The sequence below is a fragment of the Simochromis diagramma genome, unplaced genomic scaffold (genome assembly GCF_900408965.1).
Source record: "Simochromis diagramma unplaced genomic scaffold, fSimDia1.1 OVJJ01000481.1, whole genome shotgun sequence".
Lineage (NCBI taxonomy): Eukaryota > Metazoa > Chordata > Actinopteri > Cichliformes > Cichlidae > Simochromis > Simochromis diagramma.
This window is the reverse complement of record NW_024386898.1, coordinates 16,314-39,284: the sequence shown is the minus strand read 5'-3', so window position 1 is coordinate 39,284 and position 22,971 is coordinate 16,314. Positions and strand designations below refer to the sequence as shown.

At 38.7% G+C, this 22,971-nt stretch overlaps 2 protein-coding genes across 3 annotated transcripts; one reads left to right on the top strand and one right to left on the bottom strand.

The window, feature by feature from the left end:
• Positions 1–139: 139 nt before the first annotated feature.
• On the bottom strand, positions 140–1,852 carry mrpl14 (mitochondrial ribosomal protein L14). Its single transcript, XM_040034323.1, has 4 exons — positions 1,834–1,852; positions 1,666–1,733; positions 1,367–1,469; positions 140–568 (listed from the first exon to the last, which is right to left on the bottom strand). Exons 3-4 carry the CDS (start codon positions 1,444–1,446, stop codon positions 202–204), a joined length of 447 nt encoding a protein of 148 aa, XP_039890257.1. The 5' UTR covers positions 1,447–1,469; positions 1,666–1,733; positions 1,834–1,852; the 3' UTR covers positions 140–201.
• Positions 1,853–1,961: 109 nt separating this feature from the next.
• LOC120735148 (CSC1-like protein 2) lies at positions 1,962–22,628 on the top strand. Of its 2 annotated transcripts, XM_040034320.1 has the most exons (24): positions 1,962–2,316; positions 8,731–8,942; positions 9,221–9,300; positions 11,514–11,558; positions 12,678–12,768; positions 12,874–12,911; positions 13,007–13,149; positions 13,708–13,759; positions 13,869–13,977; positions 14,068–14,138; positions 14,605–14,682; positions 14,806–14,926; positions 15,332–15,465; positions 15,576–15,713; positions 16,195–16,348; positions 16,523–16,629; positions 16,749–16,835; positions 16,924–16,989; positions 17,197–17,359; positions 18,084–18,189; positions 18,383–18,550; positions 18,663–18,778; positions 18,897–18,968; positions 19,960–22,628. In XM_040034320.1, exons 2-24 carry the CDS (start codon positions 8,751–8,753, stop codon positions 20,137–20,139), a joined length of 2,511 nt encoding a protein of 836 aa, XP_039890254.1. In that variant the 5' UTR covers positions 1,962–2,316; positions 8,731–8,750; the 3' UTR covers positions 20,140–22,628. The 2 variants fall into 2 exon arrangements, with proteins under 2 accessions (XP_039890254.1, XP_039890255.1); XM_040034321.1 differs by lacking the exon at positions 11,514–11,558.
• Positions 22,629–22,971: the final 343 nt, after the last annotated feature.

Sequence of the window (22,971 nt, the reverse complement as noted above, 5' to 3'; positions counted from 1 at the left end):
GGACAAGAAGTGTCTATGCTTTAAAGGTAAAGCCTGTATTTATTGTAAGCATTGGGATGCTTCTGTAAAAAAGACATGTTGATAAAGATTTGACCTAATTGCAGTACCAAATTAAAAAACAAAAATAATTGCAATAACATCTGTTCTTTTAAAGTTTATTGAAGACAACTTGAGCACAAAATGTTCACATATTTGACACAATTAGACAAATGAATTAGCAATTGCCAATACTTTAGAGTAATCTCCCTCTAGTTTACGTAGATGTGTGGGTACAGGGACTTTAATCCTTGTTCCTGTGGGGTTCCCATTGTCCTCAATGAGTACAACATTGTTAGAATCAAAGCGTGGAGCCATCCGCTCTCCAGGCATTTTGTGTCCAACGATAAGCGCCTTCTTCTTTTGTCCTTTAATGGCAAGTAACACTCTGTCACCAACTTTTCCTACGCCGTTCTTGGTGTAGACATGGATCACTCTCGGAGGACGGTGATATGGAGTATTTCCAAGAGAACTGTTGTCCACTACACGTACTCTTGTCATTTTTTGAATGGCTGCAGCAACAGCAGATACACTGACAAGACAAAGAGTATATTAGTCATGTCCAACTTAAGGAGTTAAGTTCATTACTCATTACCAAGCATCACTGACCATGACAGTCACTTAGATCCCTCAGTCAGCAGGTATGCAAGTAATCCACTTTTCTACTAAAATATAAAGCTAAATATCATGTGATATTATAAATTGAACAAGTTGCCTCTTATACTGCTCCATAAGCACTTAATAAAGAAATGATTCAGGGCTGGCTCATGGGGGTAATTTAGGGCACAAACTGCACCGGATAACTGAATTAGAAAATTCAATTGTATAATAGGACATTGAGGCTGAGGGGCACGCCACTGCTGTAAAATGAAAGTGTTCAGCCTGTCCTATGAGACCAGCTCTTGCATATATTTCAGGAAAACTGTTTACATGTGATTTTAGAAGAATAGGGAAAAATACTCACACAGGGAAGGACCTTCCCTTCAAATAATAAAAAACAAACCTCACATCCTTTTTTCCCCGCATGTCTGAAAATAATCAGCTCATAAAACCCAGCACTACAGCTTGACTACTAATGACTTTAGACATTCACTATTCAAAAGTTTATTCGGGTTTCCATCCACGTCTTAAACTTAGATTTACAGTAAATGCAGTTTAAATATATAAGAGTTTAAAAACAGCACTGCGGTGTCACATACGCACATTACGCAATATATTTAAAGCTGCAATAAAAATGCTACGTTTTCTGGTCAACTGGATTATTTTTGCTGAATTGGTTTCTTTAGATGGTCTAACAATGGACACAATACAACATTTCTAAGAATTTTACCTGAAATTCCTCTGACAATTTAGGGACGCCGTCTCCATGAGTAGCCCAGAAAGGGATCTTGAGAGCCAGGGAAGAGCCATAATTACAGCAAATACTATGTCCGCTGAAAAGAGAAATAGTGTGTAGTTAGCAGCTAGTAAGCTAAAGGCATTAGCTAACAATCACATGGAAGCCAGACTAAAGCTTATAACAGAGCCGAACACTTCTTGCTTTATAGTCTTTGCAACAAATACTATATCACATATAATAATTATAGAAAGAAGCTTTAAGTTTAAAACAAATGTCTCGCTAATCGTTACCTATATTTTAATTACGCCCCATGCAATGTCAAAAGTATGGCGTCATCAGCAGGCGACCACCAACCGACCTAGCAGATATATGCGTTATCATGTTGTTGTTAAATAATTCTTATTGCACTTAAGAAAATATGTTTTTATTTATTTAGTTTTATACGTATTACTGCGAACCATTTCATATCCGTACAGACAGTCCTCACAAAAAGGAAAAGGTTAAACACAAAAACGGAGCTTGTTTGTCATTTGATTTACGTCATAGAGAGGCGCCAGCGGGATTGTAGAAATAAAACAGAATAGAAGCTACACGGTGAAGCGCTCCCTTATGGAGACTATGTCTATGTGATCTACTTCTGCATAAGACACGCTCCAACCCGGGCTGCCTCCAGTGTAACTGGTTGGGTTAGCGATAGTTGTTTAACCGGCTCACAGACGGTGATAGTAACTTTTGTCTTAGTACTGACACTTCGACAAACTACTTCCAGCTGGCTGTTGGTGGGCACACAGTCACTGGGTCGAAATCAGTCGACGGTCTTTAAATGCTGGACACTCTCCACCTGTTATTTGCTACGTTACGGGGCTACGTTAGCTGAATTGATTGCTAGCTCACCTTAGCAATTCGTTAAAGTTTCTGTCCCTTCTGCGTAGCATATCAAGGTAAGTTGATTTTCTTATCAGTAAACTTATACCAGCAGTTCGCAGAAATAAAAAATAAAAATATTACTTTGTCGTTTACAGTAGCGAAAGCCCATCGTAAGCTCCTGTCAAACAATAAGAGGGTAAACATGCAGTTACTATTAGCGTCAGGCTAACTAGCCTCAGCTGTATTGAGAGCTGGTTGTTTACACAGTTCATGGAAGTTATGAAACAAAAATTAACCTCGTTGATAGTTATTATTCTGTTAAAAAATGTGCTTTAAGGTTGGTTTTATTTCAGTTGCCCTTCTCGCACTACACGCCCAAGAACAAGCCAGTTTCTTAATGATCTTTTTTTTCTTTTTTTCCACGATCTGGTGGATCAATGGAGACATGCCAGAGTGTTCGTCATAAAAGCTTTTAAGAATATTTGGAGTTCCTTATAATTTCATGGCTACGCAGAGACTGCTTGTGCTTGGAGGCGTTGGACAATGAAGCTTTAATTTGCAGTCGTGACATTAAGCTGCGTGTTCAAAGGCAGTAGTTTGACAAGGGTTTAGCTAATCAATAGAAGATCAATAATTCCGAACATTACTCGGATGTCCATCAGGGTGGTTTTAATCGCTTTGTCTTGGGATTTGCATCATAGTAAAAAGCTAAAATCTACTGTCTCTTCTGACTTTGGCTTCTTCACGAACTGATGGCTGGTGGTAGCTTGGATATAAAACTAAATGCTATACTTGTGCGTAGCCTATACAGGGAAAGCACAGGCTGCTACCAGGCGTATTGTTTGCTCATGTGGTGCAATAGCATGAATAAGCATAAATGGGGAAAACCTTTGAAAAAGTATACCTCTGACATGTTGCCACTGATACCGTTTTCATATAAGCTGCAAAACAAAGGGCCCTTCCATTTTTCTTCTCTTTCTTAAATGCCTTATTTTAACTTTGTGAAATACAAGCCTTTCTTTGGCCAGGCCTTGCTTCCATAAATATGAAAAATATACATAAAAGCACCTTTCAGTCTGAATGCAAATGGATGCCTTAAATTCCACCCAGCTGCCCAGTCTTGAATTAATAATGACACTGAAATGGATAACCTTCCCTTTGCATTAAACCTCATTACAACCACTACAACTTTAAAAACAGATTTTCTGTCCTATCAGTGAATTCAGTAGATTGGAACATGTGCCTCCTTTCATTTTTATTTAAATTGGAATTAAATTACAGTAGCTGGATTACTTTTACAGGCATAATGCATTTCATTGGATTTATGTAACTCTTAAGGCTCGGTTGTACTGTGTAGTAGTCTTCTATAATATAGCATCAGCTGCAATTTGTTGTCTAGTTTTATTAGGATAGCAAATTATCTTTGTTATTGAATTTATGCGTTTTCACTGTAACTTAATGCTTGAGGACATTATGAAATCAGCCTGACATTGTCAAAATCTGTGATAATCAAAGCTGAGCCTTTGTGTTTGTCAATGATTTACTGGCTAACAATTCAAATAGATGCAATTCTGCATTATCAGCCATCAACGTTATTGGAAAGCTCTTGTGAAGTCTGATAATTGTCTTAATGCAGAGCACAAATTCATTAAAATGTAAAGGAGGTTTTTTGATCACAAAGAGGAAAAAGTACCAGTGGATTCAAAAGTAGAGTTTGAATAAATGAACAGTTGTGGACATGCTGTCTCTGCCAGGTTCCCTTGGCAGTTTTCTTACAGGGTGTGCACGGATTCTTTGTTTTTCCAGTTTCACATTGCTGATAAGTTTATCACGCAGTGTTTGAAAGCTGATGGCAGAAAGTCAGTTGGAATGAGATGCATAAGAAGTACTTGTTCACTGGTTGTATACATTGAGTGCTGCTGTTATGAGCACCAGGAAAGAATTTACAAGGTGACTGCTTTGAACCAACACTCGTAAAAAATACAAATGAAATAACATTTTTTGTTTTTTCAAGTCACATGTCATAGCAACTTATTGTGAGTTGACCAAAACCAGTTCAGCTTCCTGCAAGCGCCTCATGTGTGTCCACCATGTGTGTCCACCATGTGTTATATTTCACTATATTTAGCTGGCAAAGTAAGCCAGTGTTACTTGACAGCTGCAAATCTGCGACCTAACCCAGTGTTTTAAAGCACAGGTAGGAAAAAAAAAAAAAGCCTGTTCAAATATTTGACTTAGGATGGTTAAAGAAGAAATGACTCGCATGTGGTAATGGCATAAATATGTGTGCTGTTGCTAATTATAATGTAAAATATGAGAGTTTTGCAACATTGTGCATTAAGATGAATGTGGCCTTTAAAAAAAGGGTGTGCGTATGTGTCTGTATTAAGGCATCAAATTGAATTAGGAAGTCTGTTTGTCGGTTTTCATTTCATTTGTTGCAGTAGAGATTTTCCTGTGATTATTGCTGACTAATTAAATGGCTATAGTATCTGAGAAATTGAAACAAAGAATTTTTTTCTTTCTTTTAAGCTGCAACAAATGGTCTAGAGTGAATTTTCATCGAGCTTCAGATGGAAAAGCTTTGACTATCCTCCCATTACATTCACCCTCCTCATATTTGTAGTTGGAGGAAGCAAGCCAGACTGATGGTACCATGACAACTAGCGTCAGGTGGAAAGGTTCTACAATATTTATGCAACGCTGAGTCATGCTATGATCACACAGTGATGGCGCTGTTCCAATTTTAAGTAATTCAAATGCTCTTTGGATTTGATGTTAGTTGCAATCCAAAAGCAAGAAAAATCAGCCCTTGATGAAAATTTCATTGGTTTATTGGTTAAGGAAATATTGCAAATTAAAGTTCCTTATTGTGTATTCCAAGTATAATTAGTTTTTAGTTTTTTTACTAACAAAAATTAAACAAACCTCCAGGTTTTGGATTAAGTTTGAGGTTGTATATCATCTTCATTATAGTTTATTTATCTGTCATTCTTTCAGTCAATGTCTTCTGCTTAAATTATATCAATGTTAAATGTTTGGCTTGGAATGACCATGTAGTGGTGACAACACACATTGTTTGCTTATTTGACTGATATCTATACATTATATTAATAAAACTGGTTAAAACATTATTACAATGGAGCTGATTTGCTTTGGGTCTAACAAATTGTGCAAAAAATGACTCCATGCAGGAAAAAACAGAACTCTTATTATTGATTGGTGTCGCAAGTTTTGGTCTAAAAAGGCAATTTTAGGCTTCTGTTTTCTTTGAATCATTCATATGAGTAACAAATTTGAAGGAAATGTCTGCAGTAGAGCTGTCAAACAAAATATCCCTGTGAGGCAGAGCAAAAAATGTCTGTAAACAACACAGGATGGTCTGGAAAGAGTGCTCTATACAGATAAGTTAAAATGCTGCCCTTTGGCCACAGTTGCCAAAGGTATATTTAGAGAGAATAGGAAGCAGTACTGTACTTGTTAATCATAGGGATGGAAATTTTCTGTTTTTGCAGATGAAAATGCTGTGTCATTAGGGAAGATACTGACATTAAAAGGAAGGCTGCACTCTAAAATGTATTAGTAGTTCACCCATGAACTATCAAACATAAGCTGGAGATTTTGGGCCCTCACAGTGCCCAAAATTTGAACTTCACTTCATGGGATATCTGAGCATAGATCCTAAGCAGAATAGATGGGCTAGGTTATGACTTGAAGTGATTTGCAAGGATGAGTAAGTGCACATTCCTAATGCAGATTGTAAAATGGCTTGGGTTACTAAGTAGCATGTTGGGTTTGAAACAATTGCCCCAGTTATAGTTTTGTTTTTGTTTGGGGTTTTTTGGGATTTCATGAAATAAAAAGTAACCTTGCATTATCATTGTAAGAAATGTCCACACTGTATGTTCTCTACAGAACACAAGCACTTTATTACTGATGCTACTGATCCTTTGAACTTTCAACCACAAGTTTCACTGTGCTAATGTGAATAAGCTGCTGGTCGATGTACACAGACTCTATTCCTAAGCTGGTGTTAGCTAATGTTACACACTGTTTACAGTAAAGGGAAGGTGGAAAATAAAGATTAAGACGATGACCTCATGGAATACATGTGAGCGCCACATCCTTTCTCCATATCAATCACAACTGTTATAGCCAAAAATCTGTTACAATGCGTTCAGACATTAAAATCCATTTAAAAACAATTAATACACATAAAATGCTTGATGTTTGATGATCATTTGTCGATAAGTTAATATTTCTTTTTACTTTTGACGTCTCTAGAGGCAATGTAGAAATGCACTTCAAATATGTATATTGGCATAATCATCAGTCTTTTTTTGCTTGATAAGAAACTTAATGCAATGAAATTCCAGTGTGTAGTCGATGCATTTTTAACAAGAAATACTAAATGGAAGGGAAGTTATGTTTACAGACACCTCAGTGTGATGTGAATGCAGATAATTGGGTAAGAAAGCAGGTTTAAGGAGACAAGATGACGGTAGCGACCAAAATAGTGTGTGTGTGTGTGTGGGGGGGGGGGGGCAGGCAGGCAGGCGTGAAGCCCTTTGAGTCAGTAAAACTAGAAAAGTCCTAGTGTAGTAACACCATTAAAACATTTTTTTTTTTTTTTTTTACCCCAAAATACCTTTTTAGTATAGTATAATCAAAAATAAGCATAAAAAGAAAATTCTTTATTGCAGTTTTACTGTATTGTTAAAAAACAACAACTTTCTACTTCAAAGCTTTATTAAAAACTGTCAACTTTTTGCATTTTCCAACAATATTTGATTCAACCCACAGCTGGATGAGTTCAGATTATTTTAAACTACATTACATAACAAAATACATTCGGTACTTGGTTAAACTGTCAGATGTGTAAATCTATACAGTTGTGGGATTTGTATATTATGGTGGATGACATCACTCTAGAATCCAATTAATACTTGATTTGTTAGGCTCACTATCACAAATAATATTTAATATAATGTGTATATCAGGTCTTACAGTATGTTCTTCTTGATATACTTAAGTTGCTGGTGTCTGCTTTTGCAGTGGTTCAGTGTTGCTGAATGTACTGTGGGCATGTGCGTTGTGTCCTCATTGGGTTGAGACCGGTCCAGTTGAACTCTGTGGTCTCTATCGGCGTATTGTTCAGCTCCGGCTACGTCCCTCTTGAGTGAAGTCACAGCATTCCAGGGAGCGGATAAATGACTTAGTGTTATGGCAGATGAGCAGCATTGTGGTTGCTGCTGATAATAGTGGGTAGAAGGGCACAAGTATAGCAGTCCAACTATGAAAACGCCCTCTCCAGCTCTTCTCAGAACAGCTTTTTGGTTAGTATGTGTGAAATAACCAGTCTTCTAAATGTGTTGCCCTGTTTAATTAGGTTTAAAAATGATGTTTTGTGTCCTCCCTGCCAGCCAGAATGCTGTAATACTTTTACATTTATATGACAACTCTGTAGCATGGTGGGTCCAGAGCTTCTATATGTTAAAGTCTCATTAGAGGGTAAAAGCACTGAATGGATGGCTAGTGTTTTATCTAGGCAATACTTTTACCCTGGCCCTAATATTTGATACAGTAGTAGTAATTTACATTTATTTCCAGACAAATGTTATCCTTTTTCTGGGTCAGCAAATATTTACCTTAAGTAGTCTGAAGTAATCCATCATTTTTCTGTGTGCTAGAGAGGAAAATTAAGCTAAACTTAAACTCACTTTGAAATGTTTGCAGTAAAATCCTTTTTTGGGGGGGGGGGGGGTTAGACTGTGAAACACTTCTCCCATAATTCATTATAACGCTCAGACTTTTAAACATGTCAGTATCTTTTCATCATTATCCTTTAAGTAGATTTTTAAGTCAGCTGTTTGTTTCCTTCTGAAATGGATTAGAGAAATTTTGCTACTGGTAGGCTTATCCCAGTAGGCCAGATCTTTTAAGCCTGACTGGACTCATGTTAATGACGTAAACACTGACTTTGATGTTGTCTAGAAACAATACTCTTGTGCCATTACAGTGTTGGTCTCTTTAATGTTGCTGGAATGAAAAGCAAATGTCTGCTAGCTGACTGCCAAGATGCGCAGAGTATAATTTGTGCTTACCACAGTTGTTTCCCATGAATTCAGTACAAAGTTAAATATGTGTCATTAACACCAAAAGTGTCTGTAAAGAGGGAACAGAAAGTGTACTATGTTTTAAAAGCAGGATTTCAGTTGTTGTGCGGTCAGAAGTTGCCTCTCCAACATGTGATTATTGACATGACGGAAACACCAGCTGGTCATTAAAATGGGAAATAAAATGACATTATCTTGTGTGACAGGGCCTTTCTGGTTGTCCCCCTTCCATTTCTGATCATTTACTGGGTATGCAGACACTGATGTCGTCTTCTGAAAGTAGCTGACATAGACGGACGGCGTGACCGATGATTTCAGTGTATGTAGTTGTGTAAAAAATAAATAAATTAAAGTTAATCTTTCTTTTTACAGGTTCTTGTCATGCTGCAGTGATGTACAAGGTACTGATTTTAATACTAACCTTCTGGGGGGTGACAGTGAACTGCATTGGAACATCGCAGGCACCATCCCGCAATAAATCTACGGAAATGTGTTACTCTGCTCGAATTAGGAGTACTGTACTCCAGGGTTTGCCCTTTGGTGGGGTGCCTACTGTCCTTGCCCTTGACTTTATGTGCTTCTTGGTGAGTACTTCTGTCACTCATATGGACCATAACATTACTATTTATGAGCACCTTTTTACGTAAGGCATAATGCTATCCTCATCATCACATGTGGGCCCTTTAATATTGTGTATTGTGTTGTCATTACAATTCTAAGAACTGAGATAAAAATAGTTCCAGGAAAGTGTTTTTAAACTATAAACAGCCCAAAGCACTTATGCAACTTTAGTTCAGTAGGTCCCTGTAATGTAAATAAAGGTACTGAAGGTGTTGACCTGCTCTTTCTCTTGTGCTTTTAGGGTCTGCTGTTTGTGTTCTCTATCTTGAGAAAAGTGGCATGGGACTATGGGCGCCTCGCTCTAGTGACTGATGCCGAAAGGTAATAAGAACACACTGGTCTGCTAGACTGGACCAGTCTAGCAACAAAGCTGTTAACTTCATTTTATCGTACATTTAATGGATTAACATGATTGGTAATGGTTATTCAGATCTCTGGATGACGTAACAAGGTATTACGATGGTCTTCTAAAAATATGTATTTAATGTAGTTGATAATGGAAAACATTCATGTATTCACATTCATGTTTTTCAGAGCTGAAAAACACATTCATTACCTTTTGGTGGATAAAACAGACTGAAAACATTGTTCACAGGGTTGAACCTACTCATTGTGTTACACTTATTTAACTACAAAATTATTTATACTGGTATGGTTATGCTATATTTTATGCACCAAATATTTATACTAAATTAGGTGTAACTTTACAAATGGCAAACAGCAAGCCTGATTTTTCTGCTGGGGTTTGGACCAAAGTTTCATGCAAGGCTTGTTTGTTAGCGTAGGTGCGAGCAGCTTGGGACTTTGCCAGACTTTGGTTATCCGTGTACACAGTTGGATTGTAATGTTGCCTTTTTTAAAATGGTGAAATCATGACGATGTGTGTTTCTGGGCACGGATTAACTGGATAATTTGCAAGAGATTTGACTCTGCTGTGTATCCAGCTTTCTTTATCTGCGGTTTATTTACCTTTAGACATTTGGCCCAGCTCCGAGTATAACACTGTGTCTGGCTCACTCTATCAGTGTAAAGATATTTAACTACACATTCAATTCATGAAATGTGGTCTATAAGGAAAAAAATAGTAACATTTCAACAGCATCTCTGTTTAAAAAAGATTTATATAGACAGAAACTTTATTGTCACATAATTGTGTATCTTAATCCCTTTGGTTTATCGTGAATAAAGGGAGGTCTCTATCAATAGGAAAAGCTGCAAAACCTTTGAAAATGGAGACAAAAGTCCAAAACCTTTTGCCATCGTTCACATTTCCAGCCTTCCGTTGGGCCGTGTCAATTCTAGCACCTGGATCTTATGTTTGACACACCTGCTCTGCAGGATTGCTGATTTGATTTTTACGTTTTACAACTTTTCAAACTAGTTTTCAAGCTTTTTTTAAACTAATTTTAATCATAATAAAATAACCTAATAGAGTAGGCCTGAAAACAGAGAATTGATTTGTTTGTAAAAATATTAATTATATCATTTAGCCCTACAGGGGTCGTAATTTAAGTCCTGCCATCGTTTCATTTTGGATGTTTTTTTGACCCAGAAGAGGAGGTTAATTCCTCTGACAGAAGCAGACATCGTGAAGATTTTAGCCCAGACAGGAAGTCAGTTTCAGCACTTTTTTTTTTTTCCTTGAAAAGCACCCTTTCAGTCTGCCATGTGATGGTTTGTACTTCAATATATAGTTTATCCACTTTGACATTATAAGGAAAAAGCCTGAAATTGACAAAGAAGCAAAAAATAATTAAACTATTGGTCCTTTATGTACCCCTAGTTCATCAACATTAATGTCCACATCTAAGCCCGGAAGACTGTAGTTCGTGCTATTGTATGATGATGTATTATTGCCAGATAAATTAGGATGCTTAACTAGAAAAGTTTTGGAAGCAGCCAAATAGATGCCTATTAACAAAGAATGATTTTAGGGCTACACCATAAAATTAAATGGATCGGGTTAAGAGACTGAATTCAGACCTCTTTGACTGTGAACTCTGGGAACTACATGACACAGTGCTCCATTACCCATGTCCCCCCTGCTGCGTTTGTGTGATGTTGCAGCTAGACTATTTTTGCAGCTGCATGTGAGCAGAGGATGAGGTTGCAGCATGGTGGGAGGATGGGAGGGGGGTGGCAGCATGGAACACTTTTGTAACAGACAGGAAATGTAGTTTGTTGTCCCACGACACTGTGCTGACTTCAGATCATTGTCTTTTTTTCATGTTTTGAAAAGAGGCTGTTACCTCTCCAGGAAAGTTGGACAATCAAAAACGGGGATTACATATGATGAATGTTTTGTTACAGCTGCAAAAACAAAGTGGTTACTACATCCCAGGTCCTGAACACGTGTGTTTGGCTGGATAATGTATCCTAGTGTGAACAGAAACCTTCATTGGTATGCTTGTGGTGTAATATGCCTACCCAGATTTTCTCTAAACCAGTTCCCTTGTTTTTTCCCCAACAGAGTGATTTCCTCTTAACTAAACTGAATGGCTTTGATTTACTTTTTTTTTTCTTTTTTATTATAGAAGAAAAAGGGATACATTTTACAGTCGTCTGGAAGAACAGGAATTGTATGTTATCTCTCTTTATCATTGAGTTTTTCTTCTTTCCTTTTGACTTTCTGTAGACCGTCTTACTCATAATTCCTCTCTGCTCAGGGTACACTGGTTTCTTCGTGTTTTTCCTCTTTTTTTTTTTTTTTTTTTTTTTTTTTTTTTTTTTAAACTCTTGATGGTTTGGCATTTTCCTTCTTCAGGCATTTCCTAGCACCAGGCTCCGACTCATTCTCCTCTCTTTGTCGCTCTCATGCTTTTGCCGTTGGGTGTCCCTGTCCTCTCTCACTGTCCTAATCGGATCTTTGTCTGCTAATCTGTGTATTGACCTCTTTATGAAGCACGGGCTTCTTCTATGTGAGCACACCGCATGAGCAAGACACACAGGATGCTTGCGGGGAAAGGTAATACTTCCCTGATCTGTGGTTATTCATAGACAGGCCCTAACATGGAGCACCTACAGTGTAACCTGTGTACTAGACCTGGCATGTGCAAGAGGACTGATTTTTCCAGCGTCAGGCTCCTTACTCATTCCATCAGATTTCTTAGAATCCCGGGTGACGTCATCTTTTAATGTAGTATTGAACTCTGAGTAAAATAAAAATTCCAGCAGAGTCGGAGTTCTCTTCATAATGATATATGTAAAATCAATTGCCATTTCCTCCCAGGGGCATGCATTAAATTCGTATAAAGTAAATAGATTTAGCAAGGACAACCTATGGCTCTGCTGGAAGAACTCCCCAAGTCTGTCTCTGGATTGTTGCTTTGTTTCTGTTTCTTCCTCTGTGAATGGTTTCTGCCGTGTCATTTTTATTGCACCATTTATTCTGACAGCAACGGTGCAAATAACCTGTAGCGCTTAGCTCCTAACACTGCATGAGATGTGGCTGCAGAGATTGTTTCTGAGGTTTACTGGTTTACCACCTTAAATCTGCTGTGAACCACACACAGCATTACCTTGGGTCAATCTCTTCAGATCATTTCACAGCGTGTTTGTTTTGTGTCATTACCTTTGCCATACTGAAGGTTTATCCTTTGTCCTGAAACCTAGAGCTAATATCCTTGTATGGTATATGGTGATGTTGGGTAGTTGTGTAATGTCATGCAAATGCTGTGTGTTGTGTCTTTTTCATATAGTATGGTTTCTCCTACTACATCTGACATGCATGAACGCTATGAGCGCCTCACATCAGTCTCTAGCTCGGTGGATTTTGATCATAGAGACACAGTAAGTGTGCTATTGCTGCTGCATAATCTTGATGATAATAATAGTAACAATAATAAAACAGGAAAACTGGTACAACATTGTGAAATATGTGCTGTTCTTCTTTAGGGGTTCTGCGACTGGTTAACTTCTATATTCCGGATCAAGTGAGTCAGCCTGTTTAAAGTCTATTTTATATAAAAGGTTGCAATTTTCTTTGTTCTGAATAATGATCAAGGTGTCCCCTGTTTTCTTTCTAAAGGGAAGACGAGATAAGGGAAAAGTGCGGTGACGATGCAGTGTATTACTTGTCCTTTCAGCGCCACATCATTGGCTTGTTAGTAGTGGTGGGCGTGCTCTCTGTTGGCATCATCTTGCCAGTGAACTTTTCTGGAAATCTGCTAGGTGAATAAGAGTAACATTTAAGAGGCTGCATTTTATTTTAAATATTTACGATAGTTTTTCTCTAAATGTTTGACCAGTTTGCTGCTTTTATTTATTTTATTTCTTTTCCTTTGGTTTTTGGTATTTTATCTTTATTCTGATTTGGGGTTCTTGTTGGGTTTTTTTTTGTTGGGGGGGCGGGGTTCATCTTTTGACAACCTTCTCTGCTGCATAGATCTGCTCAGTTCTGTGACTGTTTTAGAAAACCTATAATGCACAGAACCAATGCAGTTGTTGGTGTTGTATGTTACTGCAGACCAATGTTGTGTGTTACCAGTTATGTTCTTTCACTTGTGCGAGGATAGTCATTTGCTAAACTAACAGGTAATTGGTTGCTAGGGTATAAGCACTTTTTAGATTTTTGGAAGGTCAGTAGTCAAACGATTCTTTTTCCTACAAAAAAATGATCCTTTTACTTTTCTCCCAATTAAAACCACTTTCCACATTTCCTTGCTGTGTTCTGTGCAGAGGTTGCTTTTCAATCAAGTGATTCTCTTGCCTCGCTTTTTCTTTCCACAGAAAACAATGCCTATAGTTTTGGGCGAACCACTATAGGAAATCTCGGAGCAGAGTGAGTAACGGAGCGTCCCTTTTATACAGCATAAAATGCTATTAAAGAAGTTAATTGGGTCTTCCCTTTGTGCCACTAATTAAATCCTTTTTACATTCTGTTTTTCAAGTAACGCACTACTGTGGCTGCACACCATCTTTGCATTTCTTTACTTGTTACTCACGGTGTACAGCATGAGACGGCACACATCCAAAATGCAATACAAGGAGGATGACCTGGTGGGTGGCACGGTTTCAGAAAACCATGTTTGGATACACGTCAGTCTGTGTGGTGTTAGTGATTGTCGCTTTTTTTTCATCTCCATGTAGGTTAAACGCACTTTATTCATAAATGGGATCTCCAAATATGCAGAAGAAAAGGAGATAAACCAGCACTTTGAGTAAGGATTTTGCCCCCAGCTCCACAGTTGATTTTAACTATAATGAGACTTTATCTGTGTATATAAATGGTACAGTGCTTTGGTGTCATGGCTGCTTTGCAGTAACTCTATTAAGTTAGATGAGAACCATTCCTTTTTCTGTTAAGAGTTGCATCGTCATGGCTTTTAAGGTTAGGATCAGACAATGGCAGGACTGTATGTGTAATTCTCCATAATAGAAGGCAGATGAGCAGAATTAAGTAAGACACGTGCCACAGTGGTTTAAGATTGAGATTGGGGTGGTTTGGCTCAGATCCTACCTGACCAAACAGTATTAACTGCAATTGTATATGTGTCCCCGGCATTTTGACTTGCAGATGCTATTGTAATATTTGAAAAGTCCCTGTGCTGATATAAGGAATGTGTTATGAATCGTTGTACTTTAAAATGGACTCATTTTGTCTCCTTCTCCGCCCTTGGTTCACAGGAAGGCATATAATTGTCGTGTACTGGAAACTCGTCTCTGTTACGATGTAGCCAATTTGATGTATCTTAGCACTGAAAGGTAACAATGTTTTAACCAAATATGTGTTTGCGTGTTTGAAGATTTTTATTTTTTTAATGTGTACGGAAAATACTGGAAGCTCTACAGCTTCAGTAATCCTAATTGCTGATGCGTTAATTTCAGGAAAAAGGCAGAACGCAGTAAGAAATTCTTTATTGACCAGAAGATACAGGGGAAGATTACCATGGTCAACCCAAAGCCCTGTGGACACCTGTGCTGTTGTATCGTTAAAGGGTGTGAACAGGTGAGTATGATATAACTTTACCTTAAAACAGTGCATTCTAATACTGGTGTAGCTTATATCGAAACATAATGTATGAAGTGTGGACTCTGTAGTGAGATCAGTTGAATAGGTATGGGTATGAACTGAATCTTTTTGATCAGGTTAAAAATTCATGGTTTTTCCACTGCTCCTTCATGAAGCTATGGGACTGTGTAACCCCTTAACACACTAAATGGCTTTTACTGGTTAAATGCAACAGTTTCACATTGGTAAATGGCCTGTATTTGTATAGCGCTTTACTAGTCCCTAAGGACCCCAAAGCGCTTGACACATTCAGTCATCCACCCATTCACACAGTAATCCCAGTGTATCCCAGTAAACCATTAAAAAATATCATCACTTTTTTTTTTTTTTTGTCTTTCATAGGAAGAGGCAGTGAGCTTCTATACCTGTTTGGAGGCAAGCTTAAAAGACCAATGCAGGAAGGAGAGGGAGAAGATCAACTCGAAACCTTTAGGAATGGCTTTTGTCACCTTCGAGGATGAAGGCACAGCTGCAATGTACGTACGCTTACCCTCATGGGAAAATAAATGTATATGTGTCTGCTGCATTGTTTTTGAACTGACAAGCTCTTTGGCTCATTACCCAACGATCCGATCTCTGTTCCCAGAATTTTAAAGGACTTCAATGCCTGCAAGTGTCATGGCTGTCAGTGCCGTCGTGAGCCCAGAAGCTCTATATTCAGCGGCAAACTGCATACACAAAAATGGACCATCGCCTATGCCCCTGATCCACAAAATGTTTACTGGTAAGAACACATTTAAGTAACAAGTGCTGCTGCTGTTTGTAACTGTTTATTCATAACGCTCTTAACTGATTAATTTGATTCAGTCCCATTACTTCCCCATATAAGGCGACGGGATGTGGGGAAGTAATAATAAGGTTTCTGGGTGAAATAGAAGTCACAAAGACAGGGTGGGTGGAAGGGAACTAAAACTGAGGTTTTATTTTATCAGCCGTTCTGCTCTAAGAAAATCAGCCAAGGCACATCTGCTACTAAGCAACTGTGGCTTGCTTAGTGGGGTGAGATCTACACAACACCCCCACACAGCAAAACCACAGTAGGGCTGCTTGGGATGTAATGGGTCCATTTTTCAAAAAAATACTACCTCACTCCAGATGAGCTATTGTTTTTTAAGCTGCAGTATCAGTTTACCAGCCAGCTGTGTCCGTAACTGCAGGTCATCAGACTGTGTCAGTCTAACCGCTGTATAACCTTTATCCCACAGGGATCATCTGTCACTGGGAGGATTGAAGTGGTGGCTCCGCTGCTTGTTAATCAACAGTATCCTCTTCATCCTCCTCTTCTTTCTCACCACTCCTGCCATTATCATCTCCACCATGGACAAGTTCAATGTTACCAAACCAGTGGAGTACTTAAATGTGAGCATCCCAAAATTTGAATGCTTGATTAAATTTTAAGTTATAAGCATATTCATGTTTTTCTCTTAGCATTTGAGTTCAAGGCATCACAAGTCTGCATCCTAATACAGAAGCACATGAATTCACCTGTTTAGTTACATAAACATATCCTCGTCTGTCTGATCTGTTCCTCAGAATCCAATCATCACCCAGTTCTTCCCCACCCTCCTCCTGTGGTCTTTCTCTGCCTTACTTCCTACTGTCGTCTACTACTCTGCCTTCTTCGAAAGGCACTGGACCCGGTATGGTTTAAATTCTCTGCCGTCAACAGTATTTGAGTTATGTAGTCTTTATTTTAAGTTTAAAGTGATTTGGTGTATTGCATAATTTAATGTGTTCACCTTTTTATTTGGTTGTATAGGTCAGGAGAAAACAGGACTACGATGCATAAATGCTACACTTTCTTGATCTTTATGGTCCTGTTGTTGCCCTCTCTTGGACTCACCAGGTAAAGTATGTTTTTATTTTGCGCTGCCCAGCAGTACAAGCATCTGAAATATTTCAGATAATTAATTTCATTTCCTGTTTCTTTGCAGTTTGGATGTTTTCTTCCGGTGGCTTTTTGACAAAAGTTTCTTGCAGGAAGCTAAAATAAGATTTGAGTGAGTAGTGTACGGCACAGTGCTATGCTATTATATATAGAGCAGTATGTGATTTGAATGTATTTTTAAATATTTATATCAGTCCTTTAGCAATACCAAAAACATCTTGAATTAATCTGTAATGAAACTGAATCCTGCAATAATTTTCAAAGCTCATTTTAGTATTTTTGATGATTGCTTCTCTTTTTTTTTTTCCTTGCTTTTTAGGTGTGTTTTCCTTCCTGACAATGGAGCCTTCTTTGTAAACTATGTCATAGCATCTGCATTCATCGGTAATGCCATGGACTTGCTGAGGATTCCTGGTTTACTGATGTACATGATCCGCCTCTGTCTGGCTCGCTCTGCAGCTGACAGAAAGAATGTCAAAAGGGTTAGTGAGACCATATGATGGGAATAAGGGCACAGAAGGGTAGATGCACTATGTCAGGGGTGTCAAACTCAAATACCCAGTGGGCCAAAATTCAAAACTGGAACAAAGTAATGGGATAACGTTAATATTTATTGAAATTATATTTATTCCTCCAGATATAAGAATGAATCTTTTCTTATGGAGTCAAGCAGGTTTTGCTGAAAAACTGAATATGGAACAAGCAAAGCTTAATACTAAACAATATATATATATTAGCTGTATAATACCAGTAGGCCAGCTCTAATAGTAATTTGGTGTGGCTTCGCGGGCCAAATGTAATTAGGCTGCGGGCCAAATTTGGCCCGCGGGCCAGAGTTTGACACCTATGCACTATGTGCATTCATGTGTTGTGGCTGTGCTCTTAATGTGAAAAGATATTTACATAAATGTCTTGAGCTTTTGGAGTATTGCTGACATGAGATACTTGACTAGTTTGAAAAATTTTCTCTGACCATTTTCATATTGGATCAAATGTTTGAGTAATATTTTAAATCGCCTGGTGTGATTGTGGTTGTTTCACTGCCACTTTTATGTTTGTACTGTGTGCTGAAATACAATGGTGAAAACTATGTAATCCAACCTTTTTATAACAACTGTCGATTATTACTCAAAGAAAAAAAAAAAAAAAACGCCACATTTGGTAGTTAAAATGTTTGTTTTAAGTTGGCTTGTTGTCTCTTTATAGCACCAGGCTTATGAGTTCCAGTTTGGGGCAGCTTATGCCTGGATGATGTGTGTCTTCACTGTGGTCATGACCTACAGCATAACCTGCCCAATCATAGTCCCTTTCGGTGAGTTCTGCTGTTTAATAGCCCCGCTAGCTTGCTCCTGTTTCACTTTAACATGGTTTGCTGATTAAATTACAGCAGGATAAACATGTAGAGGACAGACAGCATGCAGTGATTCAGTTCTTTATACAGTGGCTTATCGGCAGGCCTAATTGGATTAGCTCTACTGATTGGCTTGCTTCTGTTCCCTGTGCAGGGCTGATGTACATGCTGCTAAAACACCTAGCAGACAGATACAACATGTATTATGCGTATCTGCCATCTAAATTGGACAAGAAGATCCATTCTGGAGCTGTAAACCAAGTGGTGGCTGCTCCCATCCTCTGCCTGTTTTGGCTTCTCTTCTTCTCCACTGTTCGCTCGGGTAGGAAGACGACTCCACCTAGAGGCCACTCTGATCCTTAACACATGCCTGGTGTTATTTATGAAAGACAGATCCCAGTGCAATAAATGTCTCTCCCGGTTCTTTCCTCCAGGGTTTTCAGCCGCAACATCCATGTTTACATTTGTGGTTTTGATCATCACAATCATCATTTGCCTCTGTCACGTCATCTTTGGGTATTTTAAATATTTCAGCGCTCACAACTACAAGGTTGGTAGATGGTCACTTTTTATAGCGTATTGCTGTTTAGAATCATGCTGATTAGCCATTCTAGTGTTTTACTCTAGTCTCATGCTCAACTACTTTCAATGTGTGTTTTCTCTGTCAGATTGAAACAGAGGCTGTGGACGGATCGGAAAATGGAGACTCAGCGTGTCCTTCTGCTCCCAACAAGGCAGCGGTATGTATTCAGTGGTTTATCAATGTCAACATGAACCTCAGAGCATCCTGTTAAAAAGCAGGATGCTCTGCCAAAGCCTTTAGTAGCTGAAGTCAAAAACAAAGGACAAAGATGGGTAACATATAGTTTTAATGCACAATTGTGCTTTTTCAGTGCATGTGGAGCAATGTTAGTTTACAGATGAATTATGGATGGGGTGAGATTGTGAAGAACTTCACTACAGCAGGCTGTACAACCAAAATTATCTAACTTGCTTGATTTTGAAATTGATACTGTAGCTATATCTGTTAGGAGGCTGAAGGGTGGCAGTGGCAGGTGCTAGTATTTTTAATGATGGCAAAACACATCCATATATGAAGACAAGATGCATGCATCAAACAGAATCTGTTAAGAAACCTACCTATCCAAGACCACGATTGCCAAAGAGATATACTCCCGTTGTCCCCTGCATGTCCAAAGACATGCAGTTAGTGGGGTACGGTTAATCAGTAGGCCAGCGTGTTAGCATGGTGGTTAGCACTGTTGCCTCACAGCAAGAAGGCCCTGAGTTCAATTCCACCATCAGGCAAGGGTCTTTTTTTGTTTGCGTGGGTTCTCTCTGGGTACTCTGGCTTCTTCCCACAGTCCAAAGACATGCAGTTAGTGGAGATGGGTTCATTGGAAACACTAAATTGCCAATAGTTGTCTGTGTTAGCCCTGCGACAGACTGACATCCTGTCCAGGGTATACCCTGCCTCTCACCCTATAGTAGCTGGGATGGGCTCCAGCCCCGCCCACAACCCTGACAAGGTTAAACAGAAGAGACAAAGGGAGTATAATCAGCATGCTTCTTGTTTAACAATACATTTCAGTTAAGGATAAACTAGGAAAAACACACACATATGGTAGAACCTGTAGAACCAAGCCTTAAAAAAACAAAACACCTTGTAGAGAAACATAAAGATGAGTACCAAACTGTAATACTCTTTTTATTTCTGACTGTCCCCTACAGCAAATGTACATTGCTGAGGTACTACAAGAGCCAAATTCAGATGAGACTGGTTCTGGCAGCGGTGAGGACGACGGCCAGGGGTCCTCACAAGACGAGGAAATAATCAGTGTTGACAATGGCTTAAATGAAGCCTTTCAGTCTGGTGAGGACAGCCTAATTGATAATGAAGTGCGGCAATGATTGCACCTGGGAATAGAAAGCCAAGTCACTTTAGGAGCCCACTGAATGAGTGAATTAAATGAGGAACTGAACCAACGGTTCTCCGAAACATCTCATCCTCCTTGGGGGACCTTCCACTAACATAAGCACCCTGCCCTGTCTACTAAGAATTAAACGGACTGTCGCACAAAGACTCTCACATTTCCTTTACTGGGCCTCGCCAGGCCGCATCCTATGTTGTACCTACTGGAGAAGGAATCTACTCTGGCATCGAAAGGGTAGCAACATCTTCGTGCTCCTGACGCAACTGAGGCACACCCCAGTCGCTTTCTCTGGACCAATGGAAAGAAGACATTAATGCATAAGGAAATCATTGCCTTGTCTTGTAAGGGGAGTTACCTTGGTATTGCACCCGAATGACAGGACCAGTACGCTCCACTTTCACTAAGGTACTGCAGTATGGCATGCAGCTTCAAAAACGTGGAGAGATTTCTCCCATAATTGCTAACTGCACTAGATGTTTTCAGAAAATAAGCAGATTAGGAGAGATGAGCGCATGAGATGATGGGAGCAGCCTTTATGCCAGATAGTGCTATCAGTCCAGATGAGATGGTCTCACATGATTCTTCCAGTTCCATAGAAGCCTTGAAAAACTGGGGAAAAAAATGCTACTTAACACTCCAGGAAGCTTTGACACTGTACAGCTATTAAAAAAAAAATCTCTGGATTTGTAAAATAGCCTTTTTTTTTTCGACATGTATTTATTGGTAGGCATGGAGTTTTTAACGCTGTCATGCTTTACACACCCTTTAAGCTGTGGAAGAAGATAATTCATGTCTCGGCACACTACACTGATAATGATCTTAGTTTCTGGGTCTGAACCTTTTGTTGGGACTGCAGTTGGAATGCTGCTACTAATGCTGCCTCCAAATAAAAAGCGGGGAAACCTTTGCACAGTTGCTGCAGAAGGACCAGAGCTGAGAGCCTGTGGAAGGTCTAGCTATGAGGAAGGAGAGAAAGGCCTTTTTGGTTCCCCCTTCCCCGGGTCAGTTTTAGATGATGCTGACTGTGCTTCTGTACGCGTTGTTCTCGTTTCCTTTTTGTTTACGTTTTCCTGTAAGTTGCTTGAAATTAAGATTTAGTTCAGGTGGCTGCCATTTTTTTTCTTTTGTCCTGTCAGGCCCTCTTTAATGTCAATGTTTATGTAGACACTTTATCATGCCGATAGCTTATTTTAAGTTTCTGTAGTCAATGAGGAGAGATTAGGGGTGTAGACTGTTCTTTTTTTCTTTTTTTCTTTTTTTTTTCTTCGATAACACTAAATAATGGGCAAGATTTAACGATAACAGTTACAGATTTTTTTTTTGTGTCGTACTTGTCTTTAATAGGAAAGAGGGGATTGTGAAGGAATCGAGTTTGACCCAGAAGTGTCTGTGAGCACATAGACATGCTCTAAAAGACCACATTTGATCAAGAAACGCAGCAACTCTAATCAGAATACTTTAACAACATTGCAACACTACGAGCTACCCTATGAAATATTTAAAAAATGAAGAACATTTATGATAAAAGGCAAAGCACAACTGCTGTCTGTTGACTTAATGATATGGGATCATATTAAAACATGTTTTGTACCAGCTTTTGGAACCATAGACAAAATAAATGTGCGCTAACTGATCTTCCACTTGTATGACTGATGGAGAAGGGCACACCTTGGTGTATTTGTACCACGTATAGGTTCATCATCATGGTACTAACAGACAATTGTATGACACCGCTGATTCCTGTGCTCTTTGCATCACGATTAGGTGATTTCGTTTGGTTTTTGTTTTTTTTGTTTTTTTAAATATACCTCTGAGCTGGCTTGAACTGTCTGAATGTGTCAGCACAGGTAATACATCTTTTCCAGTAACTCTAATCTCAGCTCAACTAACATTTCCACGTCTCCACTAAGCACTGGATGTAGTTAAATATATTGTATTTGGTGAGATAAAGGTAGGATACGAGTGGTTCTGTATTTAAGCAACTTTAATGGGACGGTTCTCTCACTAAGCCAGATGTTTTATACTGTATTCAACCTTACTGCTGTCCAGCCCAGTGCTCTTGTATTTAATTTGCTTATAGATCTACGTTTGTTAGTCTCATGGTTTCAGTGATTTCTGTAATGGTGGATTTTTCTTTTGTACTATCTTTGTAAGATCTGTATAAAGTTAATGCAAATAATGGGGTTGTAATTTTTTTTTTTTTTTTAAACAGCAGATCTCTAACGGAGGTTGTGGACTTGTTTGTCTCTGCATCTCAAAAAGTGCACAGTCACAATGTTTTGTGTTTGTTCTGTTTGTGCTTTGCCTTTTTTAGGTTTAGATCATTTTAGATATTGAGAGTAACAATGGCATATCTCAACATTCGACTTACTCGTTTATCATTCTTTCCATTGGTCTGTCTGTACAACAGACATATTCTGTACTTCCCCTGAGTTCATTCAACAATAAATGTGTTTAATCAGCTTAGTTGATGATAAGAGTTTCTGTTCAATCGTCCAGTGGTAGAGGAATTTAAAGTAATATCTCTCTGATATTATAATTTTATTTTATTCAGTTGCACATGAAAGCTGAATTTGTGTTCAGTTCTATACAATCGGGGTTTTGCTGTTGCAGGTTTATTTGGTCAATTAGCAGCAGCTTCATTAGTTATACCTCACTAGTACTGGGTTGGACCCCCTTTTGCCTTCAGAATTGCTTTAATTCTTCGTAGCACAGATTCGGAAAGGTGCTGGAAACATTACTCAAAGCTTTTGGTCCGTGTTGACGTGATAGTGCTGTTTAAATGGATTAGTTGGTACCAGAGTGTGCC